The sequence below is a fragment of the Mytilus galloprovincialis genome, chromosome 2 (assembly GCF_965363235.1).
Source record: "Mytilus galloprovincialis chromosome 2, xbMytGall1.hap1.1, whole genome shotgun sequence".
Classification (NCBI taxonomy): Eukaryota; Metazoa; Mollusca; class Bivalvia; order Mytilida; family Mytilidae; genus Mytilus; species Mytilus galloprovincialis.
This window is the reverse complement of record NC_134839.1, coordinates 98,035,884-98,051,977: the sequence shown is the minus strand read 5'-3', so window position 1 is coordinate 98,051,977 and position 16,094 is coordinate 98,035,884. Positions and strand designations below refer to the sequence as shown.

The 16,094-nt window shown below is 30.9% G+C and overlaps 1 protein-coding gene across 1 annotated transcript in view; it reads right to left on the bottom strand.

The window, feature by feature from the left end:
- The window catches only part of LOC143065040 (calcitonin gene-related peptide type 1 receptor-like), an 85,195-nt gene that overhangs the window by 43,490 nt on the left and 25,611 nt on the right, over positions 1-16,094 (bottom strand). The window contains exons 2-4 of the mRNA XM_076238337.1: positions 10,307-10,426; positions 3,500-3,606; positions 2,176-2,267 (exon numbers count right to left, since the gene is read on the bottom strand). Coding sequence (XP_076094452.1) covers positions 2,176-2,267; positions 3,500-3,606; positions 10,307-10,426 — 319 coding nt within the window. The remainder of the gene's footprint in view (positions 1-2,175; positions 2,268-3,499; positions 3,607-10,306; positions 10,427-16,094) is intronic.

Here is a 16,094-nt window from a genome sequence, read left to right as displayed (position 1 = left end):
ATGATGGAACCAACAGTTGCAAAAATATCTTTAATTTAAAACACATCGCAAATTAAATACGTCGAATTGACGCATAAGAAAGGTGACATTAAAAAAAGATAAATTTACGTTGAAATACGAAAAAAGACGTAGGGGACATTTTGTAAGTCTCAGAAAGTTAGAAATATTATTAATTAACTAAACGGCTATACCAATACAATGGGTACCATTTTAAAGCTTAATCCATGAGCAATCTGATAAGCATAAAGTACAAAGTGTGAAAGCTTCGCATTCTGAACTGAGATGACACAATCTAAGAAAATGTGTAAGGAAACGTTGAATGTAGAATAAGGGGACATTTTGTAAGACTGAGAAATATGGCTTGTTTGGTTTTCAAAACAAACACGATTTTGAGCAAACTTTTATACGTTGAAGTATAGTTTATGAGCCGTCTTTCTATATTTTTAAATAGTGTTAGTCATTTAAAATATTGCAATTATTTAGAGAAGAAACTTTTATATGCAAAGCTAGTGATGTTAAAATCAAATGATTACAATGCTTACCTTTATCAGTTGGAAAGCAGGTCACGGTTTGACCCCAAGTTTATCAGCAACAATAGAGTCACGTGACCGTGAAAATTCAGTAAAAAAACGGACTAGACAAACCTCATTTTTACTCACTAAATACTATTGTCGTAATAAAAACTTATTGACTTAACTAATCTTGAGTATCCAAAGTTTATTCTCGTCAAAGCTCACACATCAAATCAAAGTCCTTTATTCTTTATTTTATCTGCAAACTTGGAATTTGGGTGAAAATTGTCAAGTCTCCTGAACGAAAAATCTAAATATTTACGAGGAAACTAAAAATGATGGGCTGAATTTAAATTTAATAAAGCATCTCATTAAAACAAACACTCGATATGAATATCTCGCCAATAGAATGTTGGATACGCAAACGTCAAATTGTTTTCAAAACGAAGCGGTGGTTTTTATGCCGATTTGTGCAAGTGGTTATCTCCCCTTAATATCACCAGTCAAAAATAAAAACCCAGCAAAATGCATTTTATAAAATTAAAAAAGGAGTTTACTTTACAAAATTTAGAAAGAAAATAAACGAAACTTGATTTATAACTATGTTATGATAATATAAAGAAGAGAAACTTCCCTTTTTTCAGAGAAGGACTAAATGTAAAAGATTAAAAGACAAAATATAAAAACCAATTCAGAAATGTGGATAATGACACCTTCATGTAAAACTAAAAACCTAGCTATATTGAAAGAAAATAGATCTGGCGGATGAAATATACTACATGTAATTTTTATATGTGGGATCATTCCTAGCAGAATTTTTTTTAAACACTTCTGATAAAATTTAATGCAATAAAACATAGTTTATACAATTTGAATAATCTTTCTGAAAATTGATATAATTATTAAATAAATAGTGCTGATCATATATATTTTATATTCTATAAAGTGTGACCAAGAGTCACAACAAATTTCTTTAAATTAAGAGAGCCTTTAAACTCAAGCCTATGTTTCTTAGTTGAACAGTAAAATACAGAAAGGGGATTTATAAGTTTTATACCAAAAACATTGACAGAAATTCTGTAAAAAAAAATATGCTAAATATATTATAAGTGAAAGTGACACAATTTTGAATTTCAGAATCATTATTATTGTAAAATTAAACTATTAGATTAGCTTGCACAGTAGCCCTTTGTCTTATTTCTCAGGGTATTTTATAGATAATGAAAGTTAACCAAAGTCTTGCTCTACAACTTGTAGGTAATTAGCTGTTATAGTTTTTTTTTCAGTGATTGAACTATCATTTACCTGTAAGAATCAGTTATGCTACCTTTAGCTGTCCAATATTTTTAAGAAAGAAGAGGGCTATTCTTAAAAATATTGGATAGCTAAAGGTAACATTGGTTTCTTACAGGTAAATAATAGTCCAATCACTTAAATAAAGAACAGGTAAAACAATAGAATGACGTCACAAAAATGTTTTAATTTGATATAAACATTCTGATGATTAAAAATATTTCCAGAAAATAACAAAATAACCGTCTAATATAAATTCTGAGAATTCTTCTTCTTTTTTTTAAAATTATATTGAATCAAAATTTCACCAAAAAATATAGCTTTACTCGTTTTCAATATTATAAGTCTGGTATGTGAGTTTTTACAATACCTGAAGCAACAGAAAATGCACAAAGCCAGCATCAATGAGACCATGGATAGGGCATAACCACTCAAGTATATATACAACACTTTGTGTGCTCTCTGAAACACAAAACAAACAGATTCTAGTAACTTCAAACGTATTAATTGTAGCACACAAGTTTTGTTTAATTCTACAGTCTGAGCGTGTTTGTAAAAAATAGAAATAAAAATAAAAAGCATATGCGATATTCTTCCATTTAAAAAAAAACGTAAATCAGGTAGTTGGAACTTCACTTTATTCCTTATGTACCTGTACCAAACCAGGGACCAGTTTTCCTATGACTGGCATTGGATGCTGTCTGCCAAGTGGTTTTTTTTTTTCGTTTACTGGATTAACACATTTTGGATTTTTTATAAATTGCTTCATATTTTGTCCAACCAGGTTCTGCTAAGTTATTAAACAGTATATTTTGCTATTTCAGACGGATTGCACTGTTTGGCCTATTATGTTTACCCCCCCCCCCTAAAGTCATATATTTGGGAGTAACTCACACGTCGAATAATTAGCTAAACAGTATCTTTACATCAAATTAAATAAGAGGCTCTGAAAAGCTTGTGTTGCACAACTGGATCAATGCAGTGTGCATCTACAACAATTGCTCCACTTCAACATAAATTACTAAATTATGTCTTTATTTTTTGTAACTTTTCTGTTTTCAATTTCTCTCGATCTACTTAATGTTAAGCCCAAAATGCAAAAATCGGTATTAAATGACAGAATGCCTTGAATAATCCGTTTATCTATTAAGATGTCATCTAAAATTTCTTTAAGTGTACAACGAATTCATTTAATGAGGTTTCCTAAACGCACGTCTGGCTCAAATACAAAACTTCAATCCTGGTATCAATGATGAGTTAATAACAACCACTGGGTCGAAGCCACTGCTGATGGTGTTTTTATTCCCCAAGGGTATCACCAGTCAAGTAGTCAGCACTTCTGTGTTGCCATGAGTTATCATTGATATGGTCATAATTATAAATTAACTGTTTACATAACTTTGAATTTTTGAAATACTAAGGTTTTTCTACCACAAAAATATATTACCTTAGCTGTATTTGGCAAAACTTTTAGTCCTCAATGCTCTTCAACTTTTTTATTTGTTTATTTTTAAAAATTTTTATTTTCGAGCATCACTGACGAGTCTTTTGTAGACAAAACGCACGTCTGCCGCAATACATATTTCTATCCTGGTATCTATGATGAGCTTATTTCCAACCCTAAATATACCGTCTAGGAACCTGTTATGCAGTTTTGTTCAATGGTCCAGGAGTTACTTTAAGAAACTACTTACCCGAACTTTTATCGTCTCGGCACAAGTCGTGTAGTCTGACCATGTAGTATTTGTTTCTGGGTGTCGAAACCAGGTTCCATCTTTATTACAATCTTTAAAAGGAAATGCTGAAACCAAACAAAATGTTTTTGAAACAAAAACAAATACAAAATAAAAAAAAAGGTAGATCTGATTTTATGATTTTGATTGTTTCCAATACATCAATATATATAAGTCGGGCGTTAAGAGGAACAGCCAGTTTTATGTATTTATGCGCTTGCGCTAAAAGTTGATATACTGTGAGTTACTGTGATTATACTGGTTGACGATTTAGATATAGATCGTCATATTAGAATAATAGTTTTTTTTTCTGTTCACAATGGATAATGCCCGTAACTTTTTAAAGAAGTAAACGATGTCAGTGATTTTGTTCACACTTGATAATACATTTAACGGAGAGTATAGATGAATCATACTCACTATAAGAATATATTCATAAGTGGTATTAATGTATTGAATCAGAAACACTAACAACACGACACAGACAGACGTTACGAATGGATATTCTATTACAGCTCTTGATAAGATTAGTCAACGTGTCTTTGTATACAAAATGAAATATTACAGAATCAAAGATAATTTCAATACTAGTCCAGTCAATCTAGCATAAATTTTATTCGAACCTTCACTATACCCCAAATATACACAGAAAAAAGTCCGATTAAATTATTTAAGGAAAACTAAAAATATCACGATTTAAAATTCCTATGGAGATTTGCATGGAAAAGGGAGATAACTCTGCAAAAAAGGCAGAAATATCAATAAAAATTGATACAAAATTATAACTTTACCGCTTCTATTTAACAGTTAAGAATCTCAAATTTGACAAAAATAATTAAGCATATATATTCCTCTTTTTGTGGTTTAAAGTTGCTTTAAAGAAAAAACCCAAATTTTCACACATTATTTTTTTATTGTCACAAAGCCATAAATTTGCAATTTCTTTAATGAAAAATGCACCCCCAAAAAAGTACCCATAACCCATAATATGGTTTTGTACATTTCATGAGCAGAGGACTATTTAATATAGTCAAACACGAACTTATAACCCCATCAAAGTATCATACTTTACCTATTTTTTTTTAGAAAATCAACCATAAACTGACAAAAAAAGAGTCATTTTTGCAGAGTTATCTCCCCTTCCAATGCCAATTTCCATAGGAAATTAAAAATGATGATTTTGAGTTTTCCTCAAGTTAGATTTTATGGGACTTTTTTCTGTGTATATTTAGGGATTAATGCCATAGATTAGAACTAAAATATTTTCTGTTGCAATTAGTTTGAGGTTAACACTTAGTCAATTCAATTCAATATTTTATTTACGTCTCACCTTATGTATAAAATTACACAATACATTTATAAAAGATATATTTTGTATACATAAGCCAATCTGTACAGAATTATGAGAGACGATAATCAACTGAAACAATATGTATATGTACATAATAAATATTAAACCTGAATGGTAAAATTATATAACAAAAGTATTCATTTATTATTTACAATATAAAACTTCTTTTCGTCTTTTAAGAATAAAATTACAGGTTTTGGCACATAGTCTTATAATATCTTCATTCGAAAATAAAAATACCATTTTCTGACAATCTGTAAAACCATTAAAATGTTCATCAATTGTAAGAGACTCAGTAAAAAGAACTTGTCTAAGATCGTTATAAACAGGACAATGTGAAATAACATGATATTCATCTTCGACAGTATTAAAAACAATTAAAACAACATCTCTCTTCCAGCGGCAAATTTGCAAAGGCGATTCTTTCACAAAAAGGCATTAACAGTTTGCAGTAGTTTTCAACAACATAATCCTGCTTAAAAATATTATAGGTTCTCATTTATTACGCCCATTTCCCCGTCTGGAAGAGTATAAACCAACAATACTTTTCCATTCTTCAATATAATTATCAAACATTCTAGACATGACTGTATCAATAAACATATTTTTATTAATAAAAGTGTTTGTATCACAATAGTCAACCAATTCAAATTCCGTGAAATGGATGTGAAGTTAGCAGCCGGTTCGTTATTCGATATTCAATATCCAACTGGCTGCTAGCTGTCAGTTCGATATTCAAAATTTAGCTGAAAATCACATAAAAATTAAATACTTGAAAAACATTAAAAGCATGGTTTTCATAGATAAGAGGGCTGATACGATAAATAGGAAATTGTTTTATGACAACACGCTGTCGTAAATTCTCGTTGTTCTCGAATATAAACCCTTTGTAGTAACATATTTGTCTTTATCTAATATAGATTTTTATCAATGAAAGGACTTCAAAGATGGAGTTTTATATATAATATTTCTCAAATCAAAAATAAACACTGATAATTCTAGGAACATTTAAAAAAACGTAAATAAAAATATTTATAGTGAAAACCTACCCGAAACCGCTTAAATGAGGGTGAGACCCTCCTGGTCTTTCAATGTCCATAAAATTCAACTAGATCATAGACTCTGTATATATAAAGGTTGTATCAGAAGGATTTACCAGAATATTGAATAGGTAGATGCAAACGTACCTAAAAGGAATTTAGGTGCACTTTCTGTCTTATACATTTACGGAGGGCCCAAAGTGCTCATTTAAGCCGTCTCAGCTAGGTTTTCACTATATGTTTTGAATATCCAACTGGCACCTTGGGCCCTCCGTAAAAATAGAAAACAGGAAGTGTACCCGAATTCCTTTTAGTCATGTTTGTATTTACCTAATTACTAAAAGTCTGCATAATATTAGAAAGATTGAGATTTTTTGGGGGTTCTCACCATTGCTCTGTGCCCTTTGTCTTAAAATCTGGACAATTTTTAGCTGAAAAGTGACAATCTAAGCCCTTCATAGATATCGAAGATGACATTATTCCGGCAAATCCTTGTGGTACAACCTTTATATATACAGAGTCTATGAGATTAACTTATATTTTATGGACATTGAAAGACCAGGGGGGGGGGGGTCTCATCCTCAGTTAAGCGGTCTCAGCTAGGTTTTCACTTTATATGTCTTTTTAGGCTTTCTATAAATATTTCTATTTATATTTCTAAATGTTTCTAAAATATTATATCGGATTTCCTTTTTTGCTTTAAAAAATATCATATATAAAAGTAAATCTTTGAAGTCGTTTTACTGATAAAAATATATCTATACTATTAAACGAGAAGACCTCATTTTGTGTGTCGCTTCTCTTCCTTCCACAATAAATCAATCATCATACCTCTGTGTCCTACAGGTAACATACATAGTCACATTTGTCATCCATTCTTATGATTATTCAGATTGACTTATTTTGGGAGAAAAACGACAAAAAAGGAGTCCGGATATGATTCCGTCATCAGACTGAATTTTAGTCATAGATAAGACTTCCGGTTTGAAACATGCACCAATACAACCAATCGTATGATAGATAACAAAAATGAAAAATAAATAAGACAATCAGAGCGTTCTCAATATCATGGTGTTTACATCGCAAGAACCACAGCTATTATACCTCCTTATAGAGGACAATTATTTTTCGCGTTTATCTACATGTAAACTACGATTATACTACTTCAATATATAGAGACTCTATGTATTCTGTCTACTGTTTTGTTTGAAATGTTAACGTTTACTACCAGTTGCATATATATATTAAAATAAGTAAAACATGTGACACAAGTACAACCAATCGTATGATAGATAGCAAAAATGAAAAATAAATAAGCCATTCAGAGCGTTCTCCATATCATGGTGTTTAGATCGCAAGAATCACAACTATTACAAGTAACCTACGATTATACTACTTTAATATATATAGACTCCCTGTATTCTGTCAGGAACTTTCTATGATAATATAGAAAAACCCTGATTCTGTCTACTGTTTTCTTTGAAATGTTTACTATTTAAGGGGTCATCAGTACCACTTGCATATATATTAATAAGTAAAACATGCTCAACTTCATCTAAAACTACCTCGACCAAAAACTTTAACCTGAAGCGGGACAAACGGACGGACGACCGACCGAACGAACGAACGCACGAATGCACAGACTAGAAAACATAATGCCCATAAATGGGGCATAAAAATTTATGGTTGAAAGGGAAAATAGTGAGTGGCAAACATGAAAGTAAGGTAGTATAGAGATTAAAGGGAGGCAGGACCTTTTTCGGGGCGTCGGGATCGGGTGTTTTAAGCTCGGGATTTGGGAATTGATCCTTACGGAATCCGGGAATATATTTTTCGATTTCGGGATATGAATTTCTTTTAATTCTGCATCTCGGGATTTCATGATTTTAAGCCCGGGATTTCGGGATCAGGACCTTTCCGACCACCCCTCAAATTAACCTGAGTCGGTCTTAGTCATTTATACATGATTCATATCCTACCCTTTGGTATGTTAATAAAGCTCTCAAAAGAAAAGATACTGATGGATTGTCCTAGAAGCATATTTTATTAGACTAATAATGGTCTATATATAAGCAGTTACATTTATTTCATGTTTGAAACGGTGCAAAATTTGAATTTGACTTGACTTTTACCAAAACAAGCATTGCAGCTAAGGAGAAGAATAATTGTGGTCTGAGGCCAGAAACACGAAAATAATTGAATTTAACAGAAAGGAAACAAATATCGGACTTTGAAAAAAGGGAGAGGGCTTTTGATACCTTTTATGAAATTCTCCATACATAATATCTTTTACAAAAAATCATCCTACAACAGTTCACAAGCTGTATATACCCGCGATTTCGCGGGTGTGTTCTAGTATTACATAAAGACAAATGCATGTATGTAACTTAGAAAAGGGTTTATATTCGAATTTATGACAGCTTGAAGAGGTCATTAAACGATTTCCTACGTATCTGACCAGTCCCCTGAACTATGAAAATCATGCTTTTTTATGTTATCAATTATTTTTTTTTATTATGATTTTCAGCAAAATTTTGAATATCGAACTGACTGCTAGCAGTCGGTTGGATATTGAATATCGAATAACGAACCGGCTGCTAACTTCACATATGAAATTCCAATTTTTTTTTAGTTTGACTGGACTATACATGCAATTAGGTCACTGACTTTATACTTGCGACATAAAAAAAACTATAACAGTCAAGTTATACAGACAGATACAATGATTTCACAATCAAAAGGAAAAAGAAAACAGTCATGGTCACATTCTTCAATCAATCAACATCGCTCAATATGTGAGCTGCACATTTGCATTCGAACAATAATGTCAAAGTGCACGATAAACGTAATAAGCAATAAAATAATTAACTTCTTAAACGAAATGTTGACACAGGGTCAACTTCAGTGATTGCAAATGCACGTAGAAGACCCATCTGCTATTCGGGCTGGAGTTTAAGACAGATTGTCTTACGATGAGCAACAAAATATGTTATATCAATAAACATTAAAGCAACCTTTCAAAATGATAAAAAAGGGTTTTTCCAGAGCTCAAAGCGGTTATCCGAACTTACCTAAAACACAAAGTTCATGACGATTATAAAAGGAATAAATAGTTTATCCCAATGGATGCATTACTCGAAAAAGCCTTCAATATAACAGGACATCAAAATATAATTAAAGGCTTCAAGGTGCTTTAATCGTTCATCAAGTAACTTTTTGAAGTGAAATTAACCATTCAATATTATTTTTTAATTCTCGTAACTAATTTTAACACACAGCAATATCAATTATCCTTAAATTTAAATTAAATTAATTATCATTGGATGCTGTCCTTTTTTCCCAGTCGTAAAAATGTCTTACGGCTCAATTTCAAATTATTTCGGAAGCTATGGGTCCAAATGTCTTAATTAAACAAAACTAGACGCAGGCGTCATTTGGTAGGAATTTAAAAGTCGAAACTTTAATGTATTATATAATTGTACTAACTTTCTCCTTTCGAAAAATAAAACAAAAACATGTTCAAAATCAATGAAAAGTGAAATTTAAGTATTATCCTTTACAAATGAGAAAATCTGTCTACTTGATTGATCCAACTACATCATGCATGGCTGTTAAATGATCTATGAATTTGAACATGTGGTCGTAACTACAATAAAAACAAACTTACACCACTCTCTCAGGTAAGGGGAGGGTCGGGATCCTCTTACATGTTTAACCCCGCCATATTCTGTATATATGTGCCTGTCCCTGGATATGCTGTATGGGCTTTACCCATTGTTAAAGACCGTACAGTGACCTATAGTTGTTAATTTCTGTGTCATTTGGTCTCTTGTAGAAATTTATCCCATTGACAATTATACCACATCTTATTTTTGTATATTTATCTGAGGGATAACTATACGTAAATAAGAAGATATGGTGTGAGTGCCAATGAGTCTACTCTCCGTCTAAGTCACAATGTGTAAAGAGTCAAAAATTAAGAACGGCCTTCGACACGGAGTTTAAATGACTTGAGGCAGATATAGTTAGCAATTATTTTACATTAATTGTATACTGTGCATGTGTCACTCACACAACATGCTTGTCAAAGGTATGCAGAAAAAAATAAGAACGAACAGTCGGAAATTTCCATTTACTAGAGATTCTAAAAGATATATCAATTTTGTTATACAACTAACAAATAACTTAAATATCTTCGGATTCAGTCTTAGATTTATTATTTGGTAAGAAAATCTAAATTTTTTGATCTTGCAGCAAGTATGACACTTCTAATAATATTATTGATTAAAGAGACGCGTGTTTATAATGTAATACTTAAAGATATAGGCAAGAAATAATAGAGGATATGAGAAGAGATTAACACGTTCAAGTACTCACATTTAGTATGACCAAACTCGTAAATGAAAAATTCTGGACATTCTCCGTAGACTCTTGTTCCAGCTTTTGTATAGTTCCAACAGCTGTACCCGTCAAATGTGGCATTACAGTACAAATTACCTACAAAAGAGGACATATTCTAAAGATATTAACCATTACAAACTGTGTTCTTGTTAGAAAGTAAGCCTTGCCACGTTAACGGTCCTCGAGGACTACAAGGTTTCTTAAACATTTATTTACAAAAAATACTCTGAGTACAGACTAACATGTGCAGTTGGAAAAGTTTTAAGGCCTTGCATCCTCTCTCTATATAAAAAAGATTGAAGGTGCGAACATAAACACCTTGATTGCTTTTGATACTGTCCATTTTCATACACCCTTTAATTCACCTATAGATATGTATTGTCTGTCTATTGTTCATGCTTATTTAGGACAATCAGTACATGGCAATACAGTATTTACATGAGAGGGAGCATCTCAAGATTGTGTCCCAACTTAATTTATTTTTACACCTTCTGCAAAAAAAAAAAAAAAAAAAACCATCAAAATCCAAAGAAGATTTTATCTTTCTGAAACGCAACATACATTTAACTTTTATATATCTAGCGAGTTCTATGCCTTAAAAACTTTATGTGTGTACTCAGAGTAGTTTTTGCGGTGTAAAGCCATTTTTTTCCATTTGTCATTATGAACCTTAAATGAATGATAAAACATAGTATATCTATGAGAGAAAAATCAAAAGAATACATAGATCGACATAAAGCACAACAAAAACAACTTACAAAGAGACCAAAGACACAAAGTACCAATTAAGAAGTAAAATATCAAAAATACTGAACTCATACGACATCTTCCTATATCTAACAATTGCATACATCCTTGCATCTAAATACTAAATATTTAAGAAGGAAAATGGGTTGCAACACAGATTTTCAGAATATTCTACTTTTGTGAGAATTTTGCACTCAAAATACATTTGCACAAACAATCGGGCTAGTTATAGGAGGTAGCAACTCAAGTCGAGAACAATCTGTAACATTTAAACTATATCCTTTTAAACTTGAGCTGCGTGTTTTCCAATAAAAAATCCTTAAAATTTGTTACTATAGTATTATTGATTCCGATAAATCATGAAAACAGTCATATTTATCAATATATTTCATTTGATATTTGATGTTTAAAAAACAATTATTCAAAAACCTGATAATTCGTGTCATTTGTATGACTATTACTATTTATTGTTTTGTATTTTAATATATTTGCATAAATTTTATAAGAAGAATAATAGGATAAAAATATGTCATGTCACCAAACCAGGGGTGGTGTTCTCGAAAGTATCCTAAGATTCGCCCTAAGTCATAGATAAGATCAATTTTAGAATTGACTTAGGATCGACTTAGGACACTCTTAAGTTGTGTCTCGAAGCTATCTCAGACACATCTTATGTTAAGACGTCCTAAACATATCCTATGTGCAAAATTCTAAATAGTTAAAGTAATTGTTTGATAAAACATTTATTAAAGACGAAACCATATGATAAAATTGTTTACGAAATTTTGTAATAACATGTATTTAATAAAATGCATGATTTCAAATGTAATTATAAAATAATATCAAAAAGGATCGTGATTTAAACTGGAAAACAATTTGTTTTGAAATGAGAATAATGAATTCGTAGTGTCATCGTATCGTAAAACACGAAGTTCAAAGTTTAAAATCATGAACAATTTCTGTATACGAGTTAATTATCACAATCATTTCAGCAGCTCAGTAGTCACCACTTCTGTATTGACATGACATACATTGATATAATCATATTTATAACTATAAATATTGTATTTGGTAAAATATTTCGGAAGCTATGGGTCCTGAATACTGTTCAATTTCGTGCTTGATTTAGCCTTTTAACTTTTTTGAACCGAGCTATTTTTTTGTACACAATATTATAGTGCATACAATAATATTCACGTAATTTAAGTTTTTGGAAAAAAAACTAATTAACAGTAGTATACCGCTGCATTTGTTTGCTTCAATGAAACATACAAGTTATTTTCAAGATTTGCAAAACAATATGTTTACTTATTTGTTAGCTTCAATTCTAAATATGTATATAAAAAATATAAAACCATAACAACCATTAACATTTACATAAAAGGGACATTACTTCAAGAACTTAATATAGTTCCATTTCTCTGTTTTTGCACACAAATTAGCATTGTGTAACTGATGAGATGTTCAGTTTTAGGTAAATAAGTTTTTTTCACAGTTTTACAACATTTGAATATGATTTAAGATTATCTAACATGTGAGAAACAATATATTAACTTTTTGTTTACGACTTTTGAAAAGCGGTATACTACTGTCGCCTTTATTCATTAGCTGTTAGAATTGTTGTTATCATTAAGGTATGGTGTAACCTGTACATGATGTATGATATACTAGAAATTCCCATATATTACTTTAATAAATACAAGTCATATGATAAACGCATCTATGTATTTTGTTCTCATTTTTATAATTTACCATTTTCGGGCCTCCAGATTTGACATTACAAAAGTTAATATGACAAATGCCTACCATACGATATCTTAACAATGTAAAAAGTGTGCTCTTGAAACCATGCTGCGCTCGCACTATCGCACAATCTTATTTAATGAGTGATAAATTTGGATAAAAAAACATTTTTAAAATCTTTATTAATAATGTCTGCCGTATACGAAATTGGTGCGCCCACAAACTACCTAAAACCAAAACGCTACATATCTTAATTCAAAACATAAACTGGCATACGACCTTATTGAGGCACAAAGTGAAAAGAATAAAACCACTCTATTATTATCTGCGGGTCATCAAAAAAATTAACATAATAGTTGTTTACCAATTCACAAATATTGCATCTTCAAATAAAATCTCTGCTTATATTTTATGTTGTATCTAATTTTTTAGACTTTGAAACATGGAATTCCTGAAATTTTAGACTTAACTTTACATATTTCTTTTTCACTTTTAATTTAAATGGAATGTACAATACAATACAATACCATATGCTTTATTTTAAAAACACCCCGTCACATTGACATGTGAAACTAGAGGTAAATTACAAAATATAATCACATACAATTAAAGAAATAAATAAAACAACTTAGAAATGAAATATATAGAAAATTACTTTACTTTATATTATAATATTTTAATATTATAATATTTTAGTTAACTTTGAAATAAATAAAGACACATTTTTAAGTACGTTAATATTAGTCTATGACAGTAGTTCTTCACTTGGATAGTTCACTTAGTACTCTGGAATATGCTGATTTTTGATAGTTGATTTATATCTAATGGTGATTGCTGAGTCCAAATATAGCTTAGTCCGGCATTGTCTAGAATCGATTTAACATAATCCATTCATTTGAAAGTGTGATCATCTTTTAAGTTGAACATGATTTGATAAAGTATACTGCTAAGTTTATTTTCATGGTGAGAAGTTTGTTCCGAAAACACACCATTCTACATTTTATTACGGTATCTATTGGTGTACGACCAAGTTCTCCATATGTCATAAAATTTGGTGTCGACGATCTAATTTTCAACACATTCCGGCAAAACTGTAGATGGATCTTTTCCAACATGTAATTGTTTCCGAATCCCCATATTTCACATCCATATGTCAGAATTGGAAGTACAAGTACATCAAACAGTTCTAATTGTAAGTCGACAGGTAATGAAAGGTTACTTTTCTTTGTATACTAGAGACTAAATAGAGCTTTCTGTGCTTGTTCGCTAAGACGTTTCTTGCTTTGCAAATTAACCATTGTAACTTAATGAAAGTATGCCAAATTGCCACAACTGAAACATTTACCTTATTTCTTAATGATCCAAAAGCACTTTCGACCAAAAAATATATAGGTTTTTATGGGTTTTTTTTTTAAAGAAATGACCTCAAGAAGTTGTTTGAATTATGATTTTTTTTTTAATTTGTTGAAACCTTGGTTCAGACATTAAAATGCTTGGACGATCGTCTCGAGAGTTGTACCTTAGCCAATACTGAAAAGCTGCTGATATTTTCGTTCAAAAAAGAATACATCTAGTTGTACTTGTATAAAAAATAGAAACATATAAAAAAAGGAGATGCGGTGTGATTGCCAATGAGACAACTCTCCATAAGAGACCAAAATGACACAGAAATTTACGTTTTATATAGTTCTTTTATTTGTGTTTGTTTAATTATTAATATTACTTTTACTGTTTTGTCTGTTTTATCTGATATCAATTTGACGTGGCTCGGTACTTATACATCCCGTCAATGTGTTTGTATTATCTTCCATTTTTGCTGGTGTGTTTGTATGTGCGACCTTTTGTTTTTCTTCGGTTCTTATAACGTGACTCTGTACTCTATAAAGATCCCGTCATTATGTTATTGTTCTATAATATGTCATTATGCTATTGTTCTATTATCAATTTGATAATGATTTGAAAGACAAATGACAAAATAATTTTATTCGCGTAGTGGTATTAAGTGAATTCTTAAAAATTCTATAGAACTTCTGGATAATTTTAAAATCTCGGAAATAAATTCTAACATAACTTATGACTCTTTTTACCCTGCATACCACAATTCTCCATGTGAAATTATAATTGTTTTGAATTTACATTGAATGACAAAGTTTCTTCCTATGTGACGCTAACATTTTCTGACGCCAAACACGCGAAACAATGAATGTGTTTTTTTTTTAATTTGATAGATGCTTTTTGTGCTTTTTTGTAAATGTTTGTTTGTTTTGAGAATGTAACACAGTGATGACAGCTGTAACAATATTTTGACTATTTTACCCATTATTTCTGTTTTGTTCACGCATCGTTGTTAATAAAGCGGAATTTGATGCGGCTGTCATACAAATCAGAGGTTTAGCGCTATAAAACCAGGTTCAATCCACCATTTTCTACATTAGAAAATGCCTGTACCGAGTCAGGAATATGACAGTTGTTGTTCATTCATTTGAAGTGTTTATAATTTGAATTTGTCATTTGACTTTCCGTTTTGAATTTTCCTCGGAGTTCAGTATTTTGTGATTTTACTTTTTACAAGAGAACAGTACAGCCCGTAGCAGAGAAGTGATCGAATTGATGTTTCTTTACCGTCAAAGTTAGCTACGTTATCGACAAACTTAAGTGAGTAGTGACCGAACTATTGGTACTCTAACGTTAAAAAGATTGACAATGCTGACAAACTTTCATGTGTCGATAATCAAGTTTAATACCGATAATATTGAAAATAATTCTAATAATATGAAACAAAATATGTCCATGCACCATTTCGATTGGGCGAAAAGTAGTCATTTCTTCAAAGTCAGAACAGAAAAAAAAGATTTATGGAAGGACGTCTTGATAGTATTATTTCCTTTACAATTTTACCCAAAACTAAAAGAAATATACTAGTAAACAAGTAAAAAGGTGTTTGATAGGAATGAAATCCTTTATTTTTTCGGACTACAATGTGTCCTCGTAGTGAACACACCCGACTACGCGTGCAGTAAAAAGTGTACTCTTACGTCGGATACCGGGCAGTTTCTTTGTTATATCTGTACTTTATCAAATACATGTACATGTTAATATTTACTTAATAATAAATAGGTAAAAATTATTGCTGAAAGCCTGTTTAGGGTTTCTTTCTTGTGTATGATTATATAATTGTTCACATGCCTGAACCCATTGACGACAATGTAAGGTGCTCTATTAGAAAAAAAATGGATTTCTAGTTCGGGTTTGAAAAAGAAATTTCGCCTTTTCT